The sequence below is a fragment of the Lissotriton helveticus genome, chromosome 4_1 (genome assembly GCF_964261635.1).
Source record: "Lissotriton helveticus chromosome 4_1, aLisHel1.1, whole genome shotgun sequence".
In the NCBI taxonomy this organism is placed as follows: domain Eukaryota; kingdom Metazoa; phylum Chordata; class Amphibia; order Caudata; family Salamandridae; genus Lissotriton; species Lissotriton helveticus.
In genome coordinates, this window is record NC_136063.1 from 1,651,134,909 (window position 1) to 1,651,159,573 (window position 24,665).

The 24,665-nt window shown below is 44.6% G+C and overlaps 1 protein-coding gene across 4 annotated transcripts in view; it reads right to left on the reverse strand.

Annotated features, from left to right (window-relative positions):
• The window catches only part of PDCD6IP (programmed cell death 6 interacting protein), a 369,384-nt gene that overhangs the window by 239,838 nt on the left and 104,881 nt on the right, over window positions 1-24,665 (reverse strand). For 2 of the 4 annotated variants that reach the window (XM_078688299.1, XM_078688300.1), the window contains exons 7-9: window positions 21,015-21,131; window positions 12,521-12,743; window positions 10,750-10,873 (exon numbers count right to left, since the gene is read on the reverse strand). In XM_078688299.1, coding sequence (XP_078544425.1) covers window positions 10,750-10,873; window positions 12,521-12,743; window positions 21,015-21,131 — 464 coding nt within the window. Of the gene's footprint in view, window positions 1-10,749; window positions 10,874-12,520; window positions 12,744-21,014; window positions 21,147-24,665 lie in introns of all 4 variants that reach the window. The other 2 variants (XM_078688297.1, XM_078688298.1) reach the window with 1 other exon arrangement.

Here is a 24,665-nt window from a genome sequence, read left to right on the forward strand (position 1 = left end):
GGTCAATGGGCCCCATCGGCGCCGGACTCGACTCCGCGTCTGGAGTAGGAGAGGGAATGGGGGTGGCGCCGCCCGGAGCCGGCGCCGGAGCCCCGACGCCGGCCGGAGCCGGCGACGGAGTCGCGGCGCCGCGCGGAGGCAGCACCATGGGTTGCCCCGATGGAATCGGCGCCGGAGAGGCCGGCAGACCAGCCGGCGTCGACCCTGAAGGGCCCAGCGGCGCCGGGGCCGGAGCCGCCGGCGGCGTCGGGGCCGGAGCACCCGACGGCGTCGGGGCAGGAGCACCCGAACCGCTCGGACCCCCAGACGGGGCCACGGGGCCCGCAGGCGCCGTAGGCCCCGCCGGAGGAGACAGCGCCCTCATGGCCATGAGGAACTCCTCTATCTCCTCGCGCGACGCGCCTTGCCCAGGGACCGACGGGTATGGAGCAGGCGGCATCGGCGACCCACGCGGGGGTGGGGCCACCCGAACCCCCGGCCGCATCGCGCGAGCGTCGGGGGGAGTCGGGGGTGCGATGACGACGCCCCGACTTCTTGTGTTTCTTACCTGAGGAACCGGAGGAATGGTGTCGACTTCCGGAGCGCTCGTGGCGGCTCCGCGACTGTTCTCTCGACCGCTTCCTCGACCTCCGACCGGACCGGGACCGCTCTCGACGCGGGGCCGACACCCGGAGCTCGAGTAGCTTGCGGGACCGCTCCCGTCTAGCCTTACTCGTTAAGGCCCGGCAGTCAACGCAGGCCTCCACGTCGTGGTCCGGGCCCAGACACCGGAGGCAGAGTCGATGGTGGTCGGTGACCGACATCGTGCGGTCACACCCGTCACAATTCTTGAAACCGGGCATCCTACCGGCACCTAAGAAGTAGATATTAATCAAAAAACTTTGGTCAAAAGACCGGAGTACTGCTCTTCGAATCTGCGCTAACTGGCGCGGAAAAAAGAAGAACTGACGTCAGCGCGCGGAGGCGGCGTCTATATACTCCAGCGACGTCATCACGGCGCACGACGCCGACGACGGACGCGGAGCCGCAGGGGACGCCTGCAGACGACGCCTACCGACGCGCAGGGGTACTGCTACGCAAAAGTTTCCGGATCCAGACTGACGCCTGGGGATATTCTAAGGTAAGGAATCTAATACTAACCTGTTTCTTTCAGATTAACTTGTTAACACTCTAACCCTTTGTTGATTGTGCGACAGATACTTCATTTGGGGGAGTAGGGGGTCGGAGGATGGTTGGGGTTTTCTACTGGGAATGTTTTTCCAGACATTCAATCAATCAATCAATCAAGGCATTTATATAGCGCGCTACTCACCCAGAGGGTCTCAAGGCGCTTGGGGGAGGGGGGTCTGCTACTGCCCGAACAGCCAGGTCTTGAGTTGCTTCCTGAAGGAGAGGTGATCTTGGGTCAGGCGGAGGTGGATGGGGAGGGAGTTCCAAGTCTTGGCTGCCAGGTAGGAGAAGGATCTTCCATTGTTCAGGTTGGTTTGTTCTACGGTAACACTGTGCACCAAACGCAAGATCCTCCCTCAAGCAGCCCAAATAGCATCTTTGAGCACACTCAGCTTCCTTCAGAGCCCAATTACCTGACCCACTGGAAACCTCCAAATTGTCGGTCCAAAACATTGCCACTTTACCACAATGTCACGTCCATATAATGGGAGCAAGCCCATGAAAATCCTGTCATGGAATGTGAATAGCCTCTTCGATAAAATCAAAAGAACAGAGATTTTAAAGTATGCTCGAAGGAATTACCCCAATGACTTATTACTACAAGAGACACACCTAGTTGGGAACGGCTGACCTTTCCTGGCATGTAAGGGATATGCAAGGGATATGTCAGGGATTTGACATGGTATGGCATTCTGGGTTCTCCAGAAGTGCTCGGGGAACAGCAATCCTCTTACATCGCTCCCTTCCATTCACAGTGACCCAAGGGTTTAACAACCCTTTAGGCCGATTCACAGCTCTCTCTGGTATCCTAGGAGACTCCACCCGTAATCTAGTATCAATATATGCTCCTTCAGCAAATGTAGGGTCCACGCTACAAGCTACACTAAAAATAATATCCGCTCTTCCTCAGGGCCCAGCGATAATTGCGAGTGATTTTAATGCTGTCCTGGAGCCCACAGAGGATGCTATGAGTCCCATATCCTCTCATTGAAAGTTTGGGGCCAGGCGTCTTGGGGGTTGGACCGCTACACTGGGTCTCTGTGATGTCTGGCACACCTGGCACCCTAAAACACAACACTATGCACACACCTCTGCAGCGCACCAAAACCATTCCCATATAGACCTCCTGTTCATGCCAGCTCCGGACTGCCACACCATCTCTGAAATCCAGATCCTGGCACTCTGAGTATCCAACCACTCCCCGCTCCTTTTACAAGAGGACGAAGACTCTCAGGACCATATGGTGATTAAATGCTTGGTTCCTCTTCATACTAACGAAGGCACAGTGCAGTGTCAGGGTACACTTTGGGAAGTGGGCAAAGCCACAATTCGGGGGTACGCTAAGGGATTCCTTAAGCGCAGGCGTCAAACCCGCAACCACCAGTTCGCTCAGCTTGAAGCTTGGGCGCTCCGTATGGAAATGGCAGCTTCAACGACTCAAGGGGAAGCAGAACGCCGACAATTACAATTAGTGTGGGAAGAAATCAAGAGTATCTCCATAGAGTCAGACAAGATGATTTGGAGATCTTCCGTAGCCAGAGTTTACGGATGGGGTGACAAAAATGGCAAGCTGTTCCATTGGCTTGCTACTCATCCCATGGCCAATATAATAATCCCCGAAATTCTAGACACACAGGGACAAACCTCCGGTACACCCGCAACAATTGCGCAGGCCTTCGCAAATTATTACAAGACACTGTACTCAGCAGATCCCACACAGACACCATATGATAGTTCCGCCTTCTTGCTAAATATCCCTCTCCCAAGGCTTTAGGAGATAGAGCAGAAAACCATGGATGAGTTTATCACAATTGAGGAAGTGAGCTAAGCAATCTACATGCTTGCCACTCACACGACCCCGGGCCCAGATGGACTCCCTGCGGAGTATTACATGGCATTCCTGTTAGAAATAGGGATGTCCAGGAACCAAGGTAAGTAAGCATGTTTATTTGGCCAAACACTCTCCTCACTAAACAGTATACCAACATTCTAAAGTAAGCTTCAGTGGTTTAAACCAAAAGGGGAAAAGGAGGAGGGGGGAAGCTGGACTGTACCATTTAAGTAAGAAGGAAGATGTAACACACCTCCTTCCCTATATAATGTGAAAACAACAGAAAGAACATGTGGCAAGGAAGGAAAAAAACTGGAAAGTACCATTTTAGTAGGAAAGATGTAACACATCACATGTATGATTTTACAATTTTGTCACAACTCCACCATTGTCCATTATCAAGTAGTACAACATTGTTGAGAGCCTTAACTATTCTGAATGGAGGATAGAATTTACTTTGACTAGGCCCATCCCTATTACTTCTTCTCACTTGCACCTTATCACCTACTTCCCAGTTGGAGACTTTTACACCATTCTTCTGGTCGTACCACTGTTTATATCTGGCTTGGTGTAGGTCGATCTTCTTAGTAAACTCTTCCTGATTGAAATCGCTTGTCTTTCCTCCTTCCAGCCAGATTGGATTGAACTTTGTGCATGGCTTTCTCCTGCGGAGGGAGACGAAGGAGAAAACTCCTGTTACTTTGTTAGGTGAGGTATGGTATGCCCATAAGCACTTCCGAAGGGAAGCCTCCACCTCGTGACCATTGGTGATGGCCAATTGGATGTGCTCTTTGATGAGTCTATTTGCCCTTTCAACTAGGTCATTCACTTTTGGGCAGTAAAGGGCAGTGGCTTCATGTTTAATGTTCAAGGTCCTTAAAAAATCCTCCATCTCTTCCAAAGTGAATTGGACACAGTTATCTATTACTAAGGTAGAGGGTTTACCTTCCTCAGAGAACACTCCCTTGAGGAACTCTACCAGAGTTATAGTGTTGATGCAATGCACAAATTTCTTTTTGATCCAATGTGATGTGTAGTCAATTAAGACGAACATGAATTTCTTTCGAAATCCTAAATTGTGCATCCGCCCTATGATGTCCATTGCTAATTTGCTCCATGGTTTTGTCGGTTTCTTGACAGGAGAGAGCGGAGTTTTACGTAATGCTTTAGTTTTATCGCTCTTGGCACACGTTACACAGTCTTTGACCAGTTGCTCCATCATGGTGTCCATTTTTGGGAACCAAAAGTTTGTCCTCACTATACTTTTGGTGGAGCTTCTTCCTAGATGACCTTCATGTGCCAAATCTACAATTCTTTTCCTCAGACCTTTGGAAGGTACTACTCTGTTTTGGCGATAAACTCTGTTCTCAATAACACTTAGTTTGTTTCTAACCTCCCAAAATTCTGTGATTCCTTCTTCTAGGTCACTCCTTTTGCTGGGCCACCCTTCTTTCATGATGGTTTTCAATGTGTCCATTTTTGTGTCTTCTCATACATTTTTCCCATTCTTGTTCAGCGATAGCGGGTTCATCTATCATCATAATGGGACTGTCTAGTATTTCTTCTGTTTCTTCACTCTAACGCGTTCTGGAAAGGAAGTCGGCATTCTTATTTTCTTTCCCTGGTACATACTCCACTTTGAAATTGTAATGTTCAAGTCCTAGGATCCACCTGCTTATGCGTGGTGTGCAATTTTCCAGTCCTTTCACAGTGAAGATGAAAGTAAGAGGCTTGCGGTCCGTCCGAATGGTAAAATCCAACCCCCACAAAAAGAACTTGAAATGCCTCATCGCCCAGAAACAGCGAGGGCCTCCCGTTCAATCACCGACGAGTTTCGTTGAGCAATTGTAAGACACCTGGAAGCAAAGGCAATTACCTTTTCCTTTTTCCTTCTTTTTGTATTAAGGTGGCTCCTAGACCTTTGTTTGAAGCATCCGTTGTGAGGAGGGTTTTGCTCCTAGGGTCAAATACCCCTAAAGGCCGGTGAATTAACTAGTTCTCCCTTGAGAACATCCGCTACTCTCTTATGTTCTTAATTCCATGTGAAATCCTTGTTCTTCTTTAGAAGGTCCCTCATAGGTTCACATTTAGTAGCAAAAATGTCAATGTATTTTGACATGTACTCCATGAGCCCTAAAAAAGACTTCAGTCCTTCTTTATCTTTCGGGTATGGAGCATCCTTTACAGCACTAATAAGACAGCCCTTGGGTCTGAAGCCTTCTTCCTAGATGGAATGTCCTAAATAGTTGACAGACAAAACTCTTATCTTGCATTTGCTTCTCTTCACTGTTAATCCAGCATCCATTAGCTTCTTGAAGACAAGCCTAAGGGAGTAGTCGTGTTCCTCCACATCAAGGCCATACATCAGTATGTCGTCCTGAAAACACATAGTGCAATCCACCCCTTCCAAAATTTGCTGCATGATCTTCTGAAAGACCGCCGGAGCCGACGCTAATTCGAATGGCATCCTTTTGAACATGAATGCCCCTTTTGGGGTTATGAAGGCAGTGAGTGGCCTGGATTCGGGGTGGAGGTCTACCTGATGGTAAGCCAATGACAAGTCAATTACACTAAAATACTTTGCTTGGCCCATAGTGCTAAGAATCTCATTGATATTTGGTAGGGGGTGTCTTTCTACCCAAATACCTTCGCGATTGGCCTTCGCCGCGATCACAACTGGGGCAAGCATTCAGAACAGTTTATAGGTTGAATGATGTCTATGTCGCACAGCTTACGCAGTTCTATTTCTAAGGGTTCCTTCATTTGATGTGGTACCGGGCGTAGCTTGTGAACAACGGGCTGAGCATTGGACTTTAGTTTGATTTTATGTTGAAATTCATGTAAACAGCCCAATTCTTCCTGGGACAGCTTCTTGAATTCCTCGCACATGGCGTCACCCCCTTGAACCTCTTCTGTGAGTAGGACTTGCTCTGCACTGTTGGGGTCTAAGATGATACCCAACTCTTTTTGATGCTGCCATCCGAGTAGATTAGATCCAGATTCTACAATATACACCTTACCGAAAGCTTTCCTACCCTTGAACTGTATGTGCATTTCCTTCATCCCCATGAGAGGTATAGGTGCTTTACTATATCCTGTTGGAGAAATATCAGGTTTATCTAAAGAGTACTTAGCCTGACCTATTATAACCTCAAACTCATTCTTATTCAAGGGCGTGTACGGGGAACAAGAGTCTGCAAACATGGTTATACATTTGTCATTGAGTAAAACATCACACTTGGAATAAATATTATTCACAGAATTGGTATCATCTTTAAGTTGTAACACATATTTCTCCGCACGGGGCACTATACATTTTACTTCCATGTTTGGAATCTTTTCTACTTCCCTCCCACTATCTTTGGGGTGCAGATCACCTTCCCTGCATACTCTTGCGAAATGTCCTCTCCTATTACATTTCTTGCAGGTAACACACCTTGCAGGACACTGGAAGCAATTAGCAAAATGATTACTGCTTCCGCATCTATAACATTTAAGACTCTTTTCGGTGCTAGTTATTTTGCTGCTCACATTCTCTTTATGTCTTACTTTATACACATCACTTTTCTCATCCTCTTCTTTAATACTGGCAACCACCTCAACATTAGGTTTTTTTTCCTTTATACAGTTAGCTGTGTGTTCAACTGATTTTGCAATCTCTACTGCCTCTCTTAAACCAGGGTTCTAAGCTAAAAGTTTCTCCTGAATGCGGGGATTATTGGTGCAACGCACAAGGTGATCTCTTATGAGAGAGTCAGTGAGATTGCCAAATTCACACAACTGCGTGAGGCCCCACAATGCTGCAACGTAATTAGGAACTGATTCACCATGTTTCTCTAATTTTCCCATAGTCCGTGCAAACACATCCACCCCTTCCCCAATTTCCTCTTTTGCTGTGGTAAAGTCTCATAGATTTTACGCCCATGCACCCCCAAATTGTGGGGAATGATATGTTTGCGCACAGGACTAAAGCTTTCGCCTCCAATGGCTATGAGGTAAGATTCGAAAAGCTTCACCCACTCCTTCCAACAAATTTCAGGTTTGCCTATTTCATTCAGAAATTAGAAAGGTTGGCTCATGCCTGCCGCTACCATGACAGGAGAAGAAATAATAGTGACGCGCCAAGGAAGGTTGAAAATGATCTAGAACAGTGCTAACTCAAATAAGAAAATCCAAGAAAAATAGAATATTACAGTTGCTATCTTAGAGTGTAAACATGTAAAGTGAAAAGAAGGTATCCTTCCAATAATAATTATACTCAGGGATGAATGTCACAGTTTCCAAGTTCAAATTGGATTTTGTAATAATATCCTAGCTGGCTGAACCACAAGCATGTACTTTGTAAGATCCTTTCAACATAACAGTGGGATTTGCATATACACTCCCAGAATACACATGCTGTCCAAGACTGTACTGTTTACAAGAAAGTATTAGGGAAATAACGTTGAAGAGCTCCAAAGCAAAATAAAGGCACTGAATAGCGCTAATTATGGTGCCTCCCATCTATAGATTGAAGCGGTGATATTTCCACTAGGGGTCCATATGCGACGAAAAGGTACTGTAGAGCGTCTTGCATCAGTAGATGAAAATAAGGAAAGGCTTAAGCGGCGACTGCTCACCAGTACATTTCCAGGATGAAAGTCAAATAGTGGTGGGGCGCCTGACTGGAGCATGACAGGATACGACTCAAATCCAGTCACCACGCGAACTCCAACCACGGAGTGAAGGTAGTGACTTAACTACAGGAGCGGCTGAAAGAGGCTGAGGCGCCGGCAATTCTGACAGGAAAGACAACGGTCCTTAGAGGATGGCGTGACTTGCACGTACTGATAGAAACTGGAGCGGTGGCCTTTAGAGGATGGTGCGCCGGGAACGTACTGACTGAAATCTGGAGTGGCAGCCCTTAGAGGATGGCGCGCCGGCTGGGTCTTTCAAACACAAATTCCTTCCGACGTACTCACGGCATTCCATAAGGAGGAAATACTTGGGATCTTGGGATAGAAGGGGAGTCCCTCTTAGAGAATGAACACAGGACACTCAAGTCTCACACACGAGGAAGGTTCCGTGGCACATGAGAGCTCCCAGGATCGGAGACCCTGCTGATCGTCTCAAGGTGACTCAGTGGCACAGTTCATATAGCAAGGACAGCAACGGACAGTCCTCCCACCGTTAAACAATGTAGAATGGAAAGGGTACACGTCCTTAACAGACAGTACCTCACTGCACAACTTTCCAACCAGGAGTCCGAACCCTTACTGGAGAAAGCACTCAAAGGGGAGACGGCCAAAACTGCCCCCTGCGCAGGATCGTCACCAGTGTTAGAAATAAGGATGTCCAGGAACCAAGGTAAATAAGCCTGTTTATTTGGCCATCCACTCTCCTCACTAAACAGTATACCAACAGTCTAAAGTAAGCTTCAATGGGTTAAACCAACATGGGAAAAGGAGGGGGGGGGGGAGCTGGACTGCACATATTTAAGTAAGAAGGAATATGTAACAGTTCCGTAAAACTCTGATTCCACGACTTCATGCCCTATTTCAAGAAGCTATAGAGGACAGGTCGTTCTCCTCCATTACACAGCCACCATAGTGTTCATGCCCAAGACACACCCTCCCCCATTTTCCTGCGCACAATATCGCCCGATCTCCAGCATTAATACCGAAGTCAAAATATATGCAACGATTCTGGCCACCCGGCTGAAAATCGTTCTCCACACCCTCATAAACCCTGAACAATGTGGCTTCATGCCACACCACAGCACCAGTCATTGCCTTCGACGCCTGCACGTGGTCCTTGCCTACCGTGACCTCCTTACACCATGCCTGGCCTTAGTTTTACTTGACTTTGAGAAGGCCTTTGACACGGTTGACTAGAACTACATGCGAGACGTGCTAGAGTGGGCAGGCTTTAGCCCCTATTATCAAAAAATGATAGGAGTTCTTTACTCGAACCCATCAGCCAGGGTCCTTATAAATGGGGCATTATCCGAGGTCTTCCCAATTGCAAGGGGGACCCGGAAGGGATGTCCGCTCTCCCATCTCCTCTTCGCCCTAGTGATTGAACCTCTGACCTGTTGCATTCGGATGGATGACCAGGTACAGGGCTGGCAGGAATCTCATGAGCACCGAATTGCCTTGGGCGCTGGTGATGTCCTCCTGTACCTCGCTGCTCCGGGCAGAGATGCCCTAGCCATGCACATTCCTAACCAGGAGACATTCCCCAAATTCATCCCGGTGGATGCCAAGAATCTCATGGGAGACCTACGGAAGGAAGGGATATCACAAATATACTGATCCCTGATAAACAATACCCCATCCACACTAGACACTCTTAGAACCCGATGGGAAAGATGGGTGGGCCCTCTGGAAGATAAAGACTGGAGGGACGCTCTTATGGCCGTCAGAACACTCACTATATCTGCCAGACTTTGTTTCATACAGATATACTATCTTCACTGTGCATATCTTAGACCGGTCCGACTGCACAAAGCTAAACTTCTCCCAGCCCCGCAATGTCCACGTTGTGAAGGCAAACCAGCCGACTTCTTCCATGTGGTCTGGTCCTGCGCGTTCATATGTAAATACTGGGCGTCAATCACATCTGAATTGAGTGGCAAACTGGACGGAGGTTCCACTTCATCCTCTTGCTCTTCTTCTGGTGGTGATGGAGGGGACTGTTTCTAGGAACAGGCATGTTGATTGCTAAAAGAGATATTGCAATGGCTTGGAAAGACTCAAAATCTTCCTCTATTTCAAAGTGGTGTAGGAGAGTTGTTTGGTATGCTGTCCAAGAAAAAGCTGTTTATGAGGCAAGAGGGTGTCTGAACAATCATGAACGAATACGGGGCAAATGGACAGGTCCATTAACGGATTAGTCATAGTGCTAATGGCGGGCTCTTTCCTTTTATCTTTTTACGTCAAATTGATGGGGGGATATCTGGATTTGTAATGAAATGTTTTACATGTCACTGTGATACAAATGTTATTTTGGTTAATATGTTTTACAAAATGCCAATAGAATTGGAAATAAATAAATATATATAAGGCACAGAGCTTAATAGCTCGTGGATTTTCTTTAGAGGCGCCATCAACCTATATAAGTACCAACCGTTCGTTATGAATAAGAAATGAGGTGGTATTTGAAGGCAAATATTTTATGAGGTGCAGACTCTGCTGGTATGAAGGGATGCAGCAGGGGGATTGGCTCCTTTGGAACATTTTTCCAGTCCATCTGGAAAAGCAGCATTTCCCAATAAGTGAGAGGGATGGATGAAGATTTGAACAAATAGCCAAAGTATGTGCTTCACTAAGCCTAAGCTACCTGACATTTGGGATTTAAAGGTACTATTACCTTCAACATTGAAGATATAGGTAGTTGCTTTTACAATTCAATAAAATATATATATATATATATTTTTTTTTTTTTAAACATTTGCGATATAAAGTTTACTTAAAATCTTCTTCATGTTTTCATTTGTGGCTTTGGAAATCACATCTTTTAGGACTGCTCTCTCAAACGAATGCTGCAAGGCTGACCAAGGGTAGCAAAAAGTGTGTCTGCACGCCTGTCGTAATTATCATACTATTTCTCATATTGGCTTGACATGCCTCTCACTAATGCATAACAAGATTAACATCAGCTGAACACCTTCTCAGTTGACAAATAATGTTTTCTCCTGTCCCTTTTACATTTACACAGGTCAGATATATGAAAGTGAGAACTGAAAAAAAACAATTCACAGTGCTTACCCATTTGCTAAATTGGTGGCTTCTCTCATTTGGGCTATTGATCTATTGATCAAATCTGCCTTCCTTTGATTGTAGAGGCTCATAGATTGTTGCACAGCAAGAGGTACCATCTTCTCAAATAGATCTAAGGTAAAACAAGACGCCATCACCATGCATGAAAGTAAGGAAAATAGCCAAAATTTCCATGCAAATTGATAAACTTATCAAACATGTTATTCATCCAAATATTAAAAAGCTCCAAATGAGGTCCGGTGCCTGGACCAAATGTCACCTAGTGGTTAGATTACCCCTGTTATCTGAGGATGTGTGCCAAACTCTAGGTCAAATTAGAGTTGATTCAGAACATGGCAGTAAGACCTGCTATCCATCTACGGACGTCTGACCATATCACAAAGCAAGAGGTGAGTTGGAAAGGCTTCCAAGTTAGCTGAGAATTCACTTTAAAACTCTATATTCAATCCACCTGCGTGGCTGTTACTTGCGGCACCACAGGCAAGCACATCTGCACCCATCTGCATCCCACCCAGCAGCAGGAATCCTGGCACTCTTCCCACATACACTGCAGCCCTAAACACGGTCACGGACCTCCACGCCATGCACACCAGATAACGTTACATGATCTGCAGCCAAGCCTCCCCCACCTGCAGAGGAGCTTGTCCTGCACCACCTGCTACTACACCTGAGTGGCCCCCTGCCCACAAACCCCTCCCCACCGAGCATACATATCCAAACCATACACCACAATCCCACGCGCAACACCCATCCCAACTTGTTATGCCACCTCTTCAAGATTTGCTCACTCGCCATACGTGCCATTGTAGTCTGGGGCATCCAAACCAACCTCTCCCCGGATATGCTCTTCCTGAGACCTGACTCAACCAGAGGTCAGCCACAAACATCGCAGTGGCCAGGTCTCAAGATCATAAGGAAGGGCAGAATCTGCAAAGCCACAGGAGGATCAACCATCATCAAATAAATGTGCTCCATAATTGCTGCCAACTCCAAAGACTACTCAACATTTCTAGCAACATCACCCTGGGAGGTGTTTTAGACTACAGTAAAAAAAGGAACATGCCAAGACCCTTATACTTGGGTTTTTGAATACAGAAGTTACTGTTGATGACCGAGGGAACTCCACTAGATGTTCATAAAACGATAGGGATCCCTCTGAGGGTCTAGCAGTGAAAAACATGTACTGGGACAATCATAGTGGATCTTGGGGGGACTTTTACGAAGAGGCAGGTCACATGTAGCCACCGAAAAAAGAATTTATTTTTTGTAGCAGCAGGGTCCATGCTTTTCCCTTTTCGAGTATGGCAATATCAGAAGGGAACGAAGAATGTGGAGGTTATTAAAAAGGAAATGTTTGAGGCGAACTAGGGGCTTTCTTTTGTTTTGAGGTACACTCTCCATATAATGTAAAGGGGAAAAATCTGGTTTTAGCAGTAAAAGTGGGTGAGGCAACAGTGACTCTTGAGGTCATGATGCTTGAGCTCTAGCTCATGCATGCGTGATTTTTGCTTGCACTCCCTCCCGCCCCTTTCCTTATACATCTGGTTTGGATGCAGCATCCAGAATTATATAATACAGGATTATAGTACACCACATTTTTTTATAAGGGTGCAATTATATTACCTAGTATGACAATGGTTCCCAGCAATGCGTTTTACGTTCAGTACAAAGATTTTGAAGAAACAAATACACAATTTGAGAGCTTCTTGATTCTTAATGGCAGTTTTGAGAAGACAAACCCTTGGAATAAAGTGATTACCTGCGAACTTCTGACTCAAAGGTACATTTACTGGTGTTGGTTTCACAAGAGCGCCTTTGCCAATTGGGTCCAAGTCTTTGACATCTGGAACACGATCATGATATATGAAGTCATTGTCTTTCTTAGCAGGTGTAAGAGCACGACTGATTTTGTCTGATAAGTCTTTTACATTTACATATTCATCGTATCTTGAGGCTACGGTTTTAACCAACTCTGCTGCATGCTAAAATCAAAACAGATAAAATTATACACAAAGTTTCTGCTCATTTTCATTCATTAACAAAAAGTCCACACTCTTTATCTAAACATTGCATAGATTATCAAACAAGCATTGGTATAGCCAATAGGTCTCGCCTTTGGGACCTAATAAGTGTTTAACCGTGCAACAGTTAATGTTGGTGCACCAAGGATATGATGCACAGTAAAACATATCTACAAAAAGCAAAAGGTTCAACAAGGATGACAGGGAGGAAGAAAGCATAAAAGTAGTACTTCAATCACAGCACGAACAGAGGGAAAAAATGCAATAATCAGTAATTGGTCCATGCTCCAGCTGCAAGAAGAGGAAGTGAATCCAGCACTCACTGGCTAATTAGTAGGCAGACAATAAGAGTGCCAATTAATCTAATGAATGTTAAGCAAAGGGCAGTCTGCAATCCCCTTGTAGTATACAATATGTCTAGCAAACAAGAGCATGTGCAGCACATGCTCTGTCGCAGGTGAGATCGAACGAGATGCAGAGCTAGCAGCAGGTTTGGAGTTTACACATACACAGATGTGATCTTTAAATCCATGATTGAGTAATAGTGAGATTCTAATTTAAGCTGTATGCAGTCACAGGACTAAAGCAGCAAATGCTTTGGCTGCTATCAGGGTGAGAAAACCAGGACATAAAACAATAATAAAAAGCTCACTATCTTGATTTGTAGAAGTATTGATTTTTACAGACCAGATGACAGGTTTGTAATGTATGGGGCATTTCCCAATTGTTACTGCCTGGTTCCTGCCCGCAATCACACAAGGAAATCAGAATAAAGGCTAATCAGAGCGCACAACTTATCACCTACTTCCACAGGTGGGGAAGTGACATGAGGGACTGATCAGCTGCAGCAGATTCTTATTTTAGGACTGTAAGAGGTAGAAATGCAGCGAGACACAACACAGGCAGAGCTTAATAGGACAGTGACAGCACTTCAGGAAGGGGTGCACAGTGCAGGAAGAAGACAACAGGCTGGCCTGCAGGCACCCGTCAAAGAGACCAACCAAACGCACTAAAGATGTGCAGAAAGGCAACTGGAGATTTGAGTAGGCAGAAAGAACCTGTAGAGAGGAAAGCATCTCGGTCCATAGATGGGCGTATGGGAGGAGTTTTATTACTAATGTCGATCATTGTGCACTAACATAAAACAAAGCGTAATATAAAAACACAAGCACAAGGGTGTCACCTGAGGAAAGCGCAGAATCTGAAGCAACAAATTCTTCAAATATCGAACCCCAAAACGGGACCCAAGGGAACAAGGAAGGAGCAATAGGCGAACACTTTAACATATGAAAGCCAGCTTCAAAGGCCGGTGCAAGTTGATTACCGGAGTAAACTAGAGGAGATGGACACAAAGGAAAGACAACACTGCCCGGTGCAGAAACACATAATGCACGTAAACCTAGCAGCAGGCACAAGCATGCAGATCTAGCAGAAGCAGGCAGTGCCTGGATGACATATGCAAACATCACTAATGTGCAATGTCAACCTGGCACAGGAAATGCACAGACAACACCAAGCTGGCAGAGGGGCACACAAAGAAAATGCTCAGATTAAGAGACAGAAGCATCCCTGTGATTAAGCCATGGGAAGCAGTGGCCAGTGTTACTTTATGTGGTGTGTGATGTTCGCCCGGGATGCCTCACCCACATAGGCTCAGCCTTGCCTGCCTTCCCTGTCGCACTGAGCAGCGGTCCGGGAAGTTTATAAGTGCGACAGGGGTCGCGGCAGTGTGAAGATAAGGGCAACGAGGGGTAGGCTCCCTCGTAATTATTATTTATAAGCGGGGTTGGCAACCGCTTGTAGGAGAATGTCATGGCAAAGTCGTGGGTTTGGCACCCGCGCATGACGCAAATGGATCGAACTGCAGGGTGGACACATACGAGGCAATATAAGTAGGGCTCACAGTTTTCCGTTTTGCTGTACTAAATGCACATATTTTCATATAGGTGCCTTGATTTACCTTCTGGGGAAACCGGCAAGAAAGGCGAGAAACAGCGGAGGCAGTTTTGTTTGAGAGTGCCCCCTTTTTTGTCTGCTTTGCTGCTGGAATATTCGGGGGCACAGAGTGAGGGAAAGCACATCCGCCTTTCTCCGAGGTCAAGAAGAAATGCCTCGGAGAAACGCGCCGTGATTTTCGGATTCGGGGCGTGTTTCCTTTCTCTCCTCTTCCCATTGGCTGGAATGTAAAATTCCAGCCAATGGGAAGAGGAGAGAAAGAAAGTAAAAAAAAAAAAAAAAAATGAATCCGGGCTTGAACGGAGTGACGCCCCTCTCCTCCAATGCCTGGCCTCCGTTTAGGAAGCCAGCCAATGGAGAAGAGGGGCGGGTTCAAGCCCCCATACTGAAAAACAAAATTTCTCGCAAGCGCAGCCTACGCAGGCCGATACCTAAAAAGGGGGAGCAACGCTATTAAGAACGCGAATATCAGAATAACTATGGAGTGAGGGGTCAAACATTAACAGAGTTCAACTGCCGGTTATGATAAAAATTAACAAATGCATGTAATTATATAGGACTATGTTTATGTTTATGTTTATAGAATGTTTTATAGCGCGCTCGATTACTCACGAGTATCCTGGCGCGTGAGGGGTCGTAAGATGAGCAGAGGCAGAGTGAGACAGTCTTGATTAATTGTTAGAATTAAAAAGATGAGTTTTTAAAGCTTTTTTGAAGAGGGAAATGTCCTGAATAGCCCGAAGGTGAAGGTGGAGTGCATTCCAGGCCCTGGCTGCTGTAACAGAGAAAGGCTGCCCCCCCCCCCAGCCTAGCACGCTTAAATCGGGGTAGGACCATCCTACACTGGTTAGCTGATCTCAGGCAGCAATTGGGAGCATACATAGAAAAACGTTTTCTTAAGTACAGTGGCCCTTGCTCGTGTGTCACTCTAAAGGAGAGAACCAACGATTTAAATAGAATCCGCTGTGCCACCGGTAGCCAATGTAGACTGCGCAGCTGAAGGCGGACGCTAGACCACCTAGGGATATTAAACAGGAGTCTAGCTGCCGCATTCTGGACAACCTGGAGTCATTGAATCAAAAAGGATGGAATGCCACTGAACAGGGCATTGGCATAGTCGAGCCTAGATAAAATTAGGGCACGCGACACCGTCTCTTTAGCTTCCCTTGGTAATAGTGGAAAAAAATAAATACAGCAACACTAGCATATGCCTTTTTTTTGCTAGGGACAAATTCACAGAATTTCTTTGCAGCAGGCTATGATAGCTACAATATAAATTATAACTAGGAAAGCTAAAGTAAAATCAAGCTAAAAGAAATCATTGTGGTGCTTTTAAAATCAACTGAAAATACAAGTTTACTAAGGATTGGTATGTGATTTTTTTGTAATAGACATCAACCTTGCACAGCAGGTTAGAATCCCAATACTGGAAACAAAACTAGTCAAATTCCAAAGGGTCATAGCTCATGACTAGCGATAGCTGCGCATTGTGTTTCAGGCTGCAACCTCTAAGTCAGTAACAAAAGCGAAGGGTTGGTATCCCACTGAGTAAGGATTAGTTACTTACCTGTAATCCTAGTTCTCTTCCAGGGTCAGCATCACAAAAGATCAGTGGGTGCTGAATATACTGCGCAATGGATACAGGCTACGTTTCCGGGCGCCCCCGAAAAGCATTCCGCCAAAGACCTCTTGCCCTCACCAGCTGAGCTTGCTCCGCAGAGAAGTGGCAGTCCTCCTACAAAAAAGAGCTGTAGAGGAAGTTCCTCCCTCTCAAAGGGGAAAGGGAGTCTACTCAAGATACTTTCTTGTCCCTAAAAAAGATCAGGAGGACAAGTTCAGGCCGATACTAGATCTACGTCTCCTAAACAAAGTCATAGTCAGAGAAAAGTTCTGCATGTTAGCTCTTCCCCAAATATGCCCACATCTTCAAGCCGGAGATTGGATGTGTTCGGTGGATCTGCAAGATGCATACTTTCACATTCCGATTGCTCTGCAGCATCGCAAGTACTTGAGGTTTGTCGTAGGAAGCAAACACTACCAGTACAAGGTGCTACCCTTCGGTCTCAAGTCCGCACCACGAGTCTTCACCAAATGCATGGCAGTGGTGGCGGCTTTTCTTCACAAAAAAGGACTCTTCATTTACCCATACCTGGGCGACTGGCTCCTAAAGGGCCCGTCTCCGGTACAGGTGACGCACGATCTGCAACTTTGTCTACACCAGTTGCACAGGCTCGGTCTCCATGTGAACCTGGAGAAATCAGTCCAGCGGCCGACACAGTCCATCCACTACCTAGGCTCCGTTCTGGACACAAGATTGGGAAAAGCGTTTCCTTCGGAGGAGAGACTTTTTTCCATGAGGCAGAAGTGTGGGATTCTATTAGAGTCTCAGCTTCCGACAGTCCGACAGGTAGCCTCCCTGCTGGGTTCCATGGCGTCCTGCATTTTTCTCATCCCGAACGCCAGGTTGAGAATGCGCCCTATACAACAGGCTCTCGAAGACCAGTGGGACCAGGCGACAGGGTGTTGGGAAGATCGTATCACTCTTTCACAGACAGCGAAGGATGCCATCAAATGATGGACTCGGACGAGGAATGTGCTGGTGGGAGTACCTTTTCATCAGCCACTACCCACCCAGTCTATAGTGACAGATGCCTCTCTACAAGGCTATGGAGCGCACATGGGTCCCCTACAGATTCAGGGTCAGTGGTCTGCACAGGAGCAGACGTAACACATAAACATGCTGGAGCTCAGAGCGGTGTTTCTAGCTCTCAAAGATTTTCTTCCAGCGATCGAGACCAACTCAGTCTTAGTTTAGACAGACAATACAACTACCATGTTCTATCTGAACAAACAAGGAGGCACACGATCTTGCCCTCTCTCCCGGGAGGCTCAAACCATCTGGCACTGGCTTCTCTCTCAAAACCTTTCAGTGGTGGCGGTGCACCTTCCAGGCGAGTTAAACATCAAAGCAGACGCACTCAGCAGGCACTTCGAAGATCAGCCAGACTGGGTGCTAAACGACGAAGTGGTAGAAGAGCTTTTTCGTTGTTGGGGTCGTCCAGCCATAGACTTGTTTGCGGACGAAGAAAACGCAAAATGCCATGCCTTCGCGTCCAGATTCCACCGGCCAGGGACGCAGGGGAACGCTCTCCTGATGGATTGGTCGGGAACATTTGCTTACGCGTTTCCTCCCCTGCCTCTGATTCCGAAGGTAGTTTCCAAGCTCCTCAGGTCGGACATGGAGATGATCTTGATAGCTCCGGATTGGCCACGACAGTGGTGGTACCCGGACCTGCTGCATCTGTCTGTGTGTCCACACAGATGACTTCCTTGCAAACCGGACCTGTTGAGCAAGATGAACGGGAGGATACTACATCCCAACCTCTCATCACTGAACCTGACAGCATGGCACCTGAGGTCCTGCAATATGGGCATTTGAATCTGCCTCCCGAATGTATGCACATTTTAAAGGAGGCTAAGAGGCCTTCCACGAGAGCGTCTTATGCGTTCAAGTGGAAAAGGTTCTACATATGGTGTAGGGATCATCACTTAGATCCGACTAAAGGGCAGGAGGAGGTAATCCTGCCATACCTCCTTTCTTTGGCAACTTCTGGTTTGAAATATGCTTCCATTACAGTGCATTTGTCAGCCATAGTGGCGTACAGGAAATCACCTGATCAGATCTCTTTCTTTCAGGTTCCGGTGGTTAAGGACTTCCTCCAGGGGTTGAAAAAAGTGTACCCCCCTGTGCGAAATCCTTCTCCTCCTTGGAATTGAACCTGGTTCTATCCAGGTTAATGTCACCTCCTTTCGAGCCCATCCACAAGGCCTCTTTACAACATCTCTCTTGGAAGGCGGCCTTTTGGGTGGCGATTACCTCAGCGCGCAGAGTAAGCGAGATACAAGTGCTCTGTGCGAAGGAACCATATACTGTTTTCCACCACAATAGAGTAGTCCTAAGGGCTCATCCATCTTTCTTACCTAAAGTGGTTTCTGATTTTCATATAAATCAGTCCATTTCCCTCCCTTCGTTTTTTCCAAATCCTACGACCCCAGCCGAGCGGTCACTGCACTCCTTGGATCTTAAGAGAGTGCTCAAGTTCTATTTGGAAAAGACTAAAGGGATCAGGAAAACGGATCAACTGTTTGTGAACTATGGTTCAATGAGGATGGGTTTTCCAGCGGCCAAGAGGTCCATCTCCAGATGGATTGTCTCTTGCATTAAGTTGGCCTATCAGCTTGCAGGCAAGCCTTTATTGGTGTCACTCAAAGCGCATTCCACTAGAGGGAAAGCCGCTAAAGCTGCTTTCTTACATGACATTCCAATGTCAGAAATATGCAAGGCTGCAACCTGGAAATCAGTTCATACCTTTACGAGACATTACTGTCTCGAATCTGATTCCAGGGCCGATACTCAAGTAGGGCAAGCCTCCTTGAGAAATCTGTTTGGGTAGCCTATAGCCTGCTCAGGCTTGTTGATGAGATTACTGTCTTGTCATTCCTTTGCCCGCAGGGATGAGGAGAGGCTCGCTATTCTATTCTAATGCTTATGACTATTGATGAGGATCCCCTGGAAGAGAAGGATTAGTTACTTACCTGTAATCCTAGTTCTCTTCCAGGGGTATCCTCATCAAAGTCATAAGCAACCCTCCCGCCTCCCCGGGCAAAGGATATTCTTTGATAAGGAGATATTGTTAACCTATTTTGTTACTGGGTTTGTTTCAGTCTCCGAAAAGAACAACTGACCTAACTGTCACCCCTGAGGCATGATGGGATACCGGGGGTCATGGGTGCCTTAAAGGCACGGTGTCAGTTTTTCGTATACAGCTACAGGTTAGCTTTTCAGTCTTTTTAGACTGTGTTTGCAATGCAGCCTGGGAGCTTTCTATGCTTTCAGGGTGTTATAAGAATTTCTGCTGCTGCCTAAGCATTAAAACAGTTTCTAAACAATCTTTTGTGTTGTTTCCCATGTTTCTAATGCATATTATTCATGTATGGTGGAAATTCTTCACAGCATATTCCAGCTCTGATGTGATTTGGCTACTATTATATATATATATATTACTTCAGTTTCTTCTCCCCACGATCCCGCAGATGAAGACACGGCACAGCAACAGATAAGTTTTCACTTAATTTATTTACACACCATGTGCAAATGAAAGTGCATCAGAAAACGGACGGTCTACGCGTTTCGGCTCCTTGCCTTCAACTTATATATACGAGTATATATATATATATAGTGTTTCCGGGGTCCCGCGCATGGGCGGGAATATTCTAATGCTTATGACTATTGATGAGGATCCCCTGGAAGAGAACCATAGGATAAAGCGTCAACTACACCAAGCAAACTATTCATGCTGAGAGAAGGCGAGTGTAAAAAATAAGGTACATACAACGCATAGCTCAAAGAAAACCATTTTCCGAAAGTCAAGAGAAATTCATAAAAGCACAGAGAGGAAAAACCCAGAGTGAAAAGTAAAAAAAGGCATGCTGGGACGTTTCTTACAGATCCAGGGAAAAAGAACTTAGGAGTTAACTGTCAAATTGTGCTATAATGGAACCCGTCCATGCTCTCAAACAGGCCTTTAAATAATACCTTCATAGCATTTATTGTAGCCCCATCTGGCTTAGCAAGTTTAGAATTGGCTTAGATCCCCAACACCTTAGATCTAAAGCGGAGCTGGGAATGTTCAATCATGTGATCTGGGTAGGTCCCGAAATACAACGGTGTTGGGAAATTATTTGTGATGCCTTAACTCCGGTGGTGGGACAACCTGTTCTGCCTGATGCCAAAATGGTTATAGTGAACTTGATGGATGATTGGGTGGCATGGGGGCAGGAGAGGTACTGGACTCCTGATGCCATGGGTTTCCTTGTTGGTACATGAGACGCTGCACACCATTGGAGGTTTGAAACTGCACCCTCCATCGCCGAATGGAAACATGGAATGAACTATTGTGCTGCAGCAGAGTAATTTGAGTATAAGTCTAGGGGATGCTGGGAAAACATATGGGACAACTGGTGTACATATTCCGCTGATATCAATACATGACATGTTCAGTAACTACTATATAATAATGACAATCTAAACATGTGGTAATTTGAGGATGCTGTATTGTTTGCTTACAACCATAAGGTTTTATGTCATTATTCCTTAAAAAGACAATAAAAATTGTTACAAATAAAAGAAGGTTACAAATCCAAGAGGAGTGTTTCCATGGTTTTAAAAAAATGCCCACAATTAAACCATATTATAATTAATTTTTGTTTTCCTACCTGTAGTCTTCCAATCTCTTCACCAAATTTCTTCTGCTGCTTTGCCAAAGTAGACTGGTGATACTCTGCATTCGCCTGCATTATTAAGTGCTTTGCAGCCAGAACCGGAAACACCTCCTGGAAATAGAAATACTGACCAGGGGAAAGTCCAAACACAAACAACCACAGAAATAACATGGGATGCAGGAAGAAAAAGGGTAGAAAAGAAGGGATTAAAATAAACCATAAATGGTCTAGATTGGTTAAATCATTAGAAGAAATGATAATAAGCACAAATAATCGTGAGCAGGTTGAATTCAGTGGATGTTCTTTTGCATGTTTCTTTTATAAGAAATCAATATTGGTTATTTTTGATCCAAATGTTTTAGAACTCCACTTCATCCAAGCAAAGAAGTTGTCAAATTAGTTAATTTAAATTAAAAAAAGATAGCAGGATAAGCATGCAGAAGTTAGTGACAGAGTTACTATATACCTGCACTACAAATATTAGCTTTACTTTTTTATCTGTCACCCTTACATCAAATTCTACAATGGATGTTTGTGAGCACCATCACCATATTAATCAGCATCATTACATAATCAGCAATAGAAAAAGTGCAGAAAAATAATGTGCTACTTCTAAAACCTTTAAAGCAGTTAAGCCATTGTTGTCTTGATACTGCAGCCTACATGGTGAACCCCTTGCTCACTCATCCCAAAAACTGTCCAAAATGAGGTAATAGATGAAGGTATAGAATGATCCATTTTAAGCTGTGCTCTGTAAAAGTCTATCATTTTATATAAATTCTCATCAAAACCAAGAGAGGAAGAGATAACGCAAAACATAAATCCGAAGTCATTCCAAATGAGACCTTTCCAGAGCTAAATCCAAAAAGCAAGAACTCCATAAAGAAAAAAAATATTTTTGTTAATTTCCATTTTTGAAATAGTCTGTCCAAAAAAGATTTAGATTCATTAGCGTGAACTATATGCATGTCAATACAGTGATCTTCCAGCATATAAGATGTGCTGTATGACTGAACGATTCAACGGCTATTTCTTTCAAACACCAGTTTGCCAAAAACATGGTGGCTGCAGTGTACACAAGGAAACCTCTGATCGCTAACAGAGAGACGTAAATAAGAAGGACAATTTTCTGTAAAATTCCTGTAAAGTTTTGATGACTGTGTGTGATGTATAGAGAAATCCATGCATACCCACAAAGAATCTACAACCAGACTTTCAAATTATAAGAGCACAAAATATGTAAATTTGGTACTCTTTAAATATTTATCTGGTCTTGCCCACTAATACCAGGCTGGAAGACGGTTGAACGAATGCTGCAACACCATCTATTAACAACCAAAAGATGTGGATGCTGTCCGAGGTGGTAACCCAAACAAACTGAAGAGAAGTTAAATATTGAATACTATAGCTACACTATAGATCAAGGGCTTTCCAAGCTGATGTAATGTCAATCAATACCTGAGCAGTAGATCAGTTATAAAAAGGAGCCAAGGAAAATGTGATTTATAGATTTACTCAGCAAGCATGCTGTAATGCAGCCAAATATGTCAAGACTGCCATCATGAAGACATTAGTAGTTATCGAATGGATCCATATTTTTCGAATGTTTGTTTTTATAAATGCTTTTCTACTCAGCAGAACATAGGTTATAAAACCTCAATTTAAATATTCAACATTCATTAATTATTTAAATCTTCTTCACTACTTCATTAACTTTCTGGATAAACTGTTAGGTCAGTGGAAAAAAGTTCCTCATCGTATGAATCTCCCATAACTCACTCTAAATGTCAAATATATGCTTATGCTTTAATGTAAACTCAAAACCTGCCCGTTCTGGGGACATCTTCATGCAATAACACATCTCTACATAGTATCAATCCTGGCTAGTATCCCAATAATGAATTGTTCCAATATTCACTGACCTGACACCCATGCCTAAACGAACACAGCAATACACCAACAGATCAGAGAAAGCTAGTAAATCAGTGGGTAAGGGACTGTGAAAAAACCACACATGTCCCTAGATTGTACCTCATTAACATAACTCATCTCTATGCTATTATTCAAAGTCTTGTCAATAAAAGTGTTCTCAATCAATTTGAGACCATAGGAATCCTCTTCAAGAAAAATCTTAGTGAGAAAGGAGGGGGTTGTTATGTTTAATTTTTCTTTCTCTTTCCTTTTTGTTTCCTTCATTTGTATTGCTCTCCATTTCTCCTTGGTTATGTCTCTTTAAAAGTCAAATCATGATGATGCAAACTTGTTATGCAGACGTTTCTGGGGTACAGAGCTCTGCCACATATGTGTATTTAAGAAATAAAATCTGTTTAAAAATAAAATAAAAAGACCATATGAATCCCCTAACCAATATGGGAATTTATGGTGTTGAAACAATGCTAGATGTAAAGACTGAAGCACCCTAGGGGCAGAACAGGCGACATGAGAGACACGAGTGGATGTTGAACACAAGAAAAGAAAATAACTGTTTTTAATCGTGTTGACATAGATATGGAATTAAATTAACATTTCATGTTAGTTCCATATCAATGCTTGTATAATTCGATCAATACGTAATTCATAAATAAAGGTTTTATCACTTAACTCCTAGAAAATTGCAAAATCAGATGTCGATATCACCAAAATCATTGGGGCTCATTTAAGCAACCTCAATAGAGAGAAAATTGCTTGTCAACACTCTAAATATTCAAATCTGTGAATTTCTAATTATGTAAAATCAACTAGTGCCCTGCTTCTTTGTTAAATTGCTGTGATTAGATGTGAATGTCAAAGTCAGAAAGTCTTGTATAGCGCGGCATATCACCGTTAGGTCTCAAGGCGCTTGCAGACAGATTCTTATATCACATTAATTGGGGGACAGCCGTTTTTTTAATTCTCTGCGGAAGCGCGAATGGTCTGGAATGGACAAGATGTATGAAGGAAGCTTATTCCAGAAATGGGGGGCACAGTGGTAGAGCGATCTTTTAGATAGTTGTTGAACCAGTCCAAGGCCTTCCCCTGAACCCCGATCTCCCAGAGCCGTTGTAACAAAATGTCATGGAAGATGGTGTCAAAAGCGCCGATAGGTCCAACAGAACCAGAATAGCCCATTCCTTATTATCTAAGGCAAGCCTGATATTGTCTACCATTTTAACTAGCACAGTTTCTGTACTGTGCGCCGCACAAGACCCCGATTGAGTAGGATCAAGAAGTTTATGCCTTTCTAGATGGCTAGTCAGTTGTTTATTTACCAGGACTTCGAGAGCTTTCCCGAAATAGGGCAGCAGCGAGATGGGGCGGTAATTGGCTAACTCACTGGCATCTGGGGTAGGCTTCTTCAAAATGTGCCTCATAAGCACTTCCTTGGTTCCACTATGTGCTACAGAGTAACCAAAATGACTTAAGCTCCACACTGTTAGTAGAAAACGTTAGAAAACAGCAAAATAGGTCATCAGAAATTTGCCACCACCAAAACGTTTGATAGGAAAATTGAGGAATATACAGAATTGTAATTTGAAAAATCATGAGGAAATAACATATCCCTTATTTTTAAGAAATACTTAGAGAACCTTCACTAGGAAGGATTGCAAACCTCACTAAAACATTAGTTCACAGTGATTGCATGATTTTCTAACTGAAAGGAAAGTA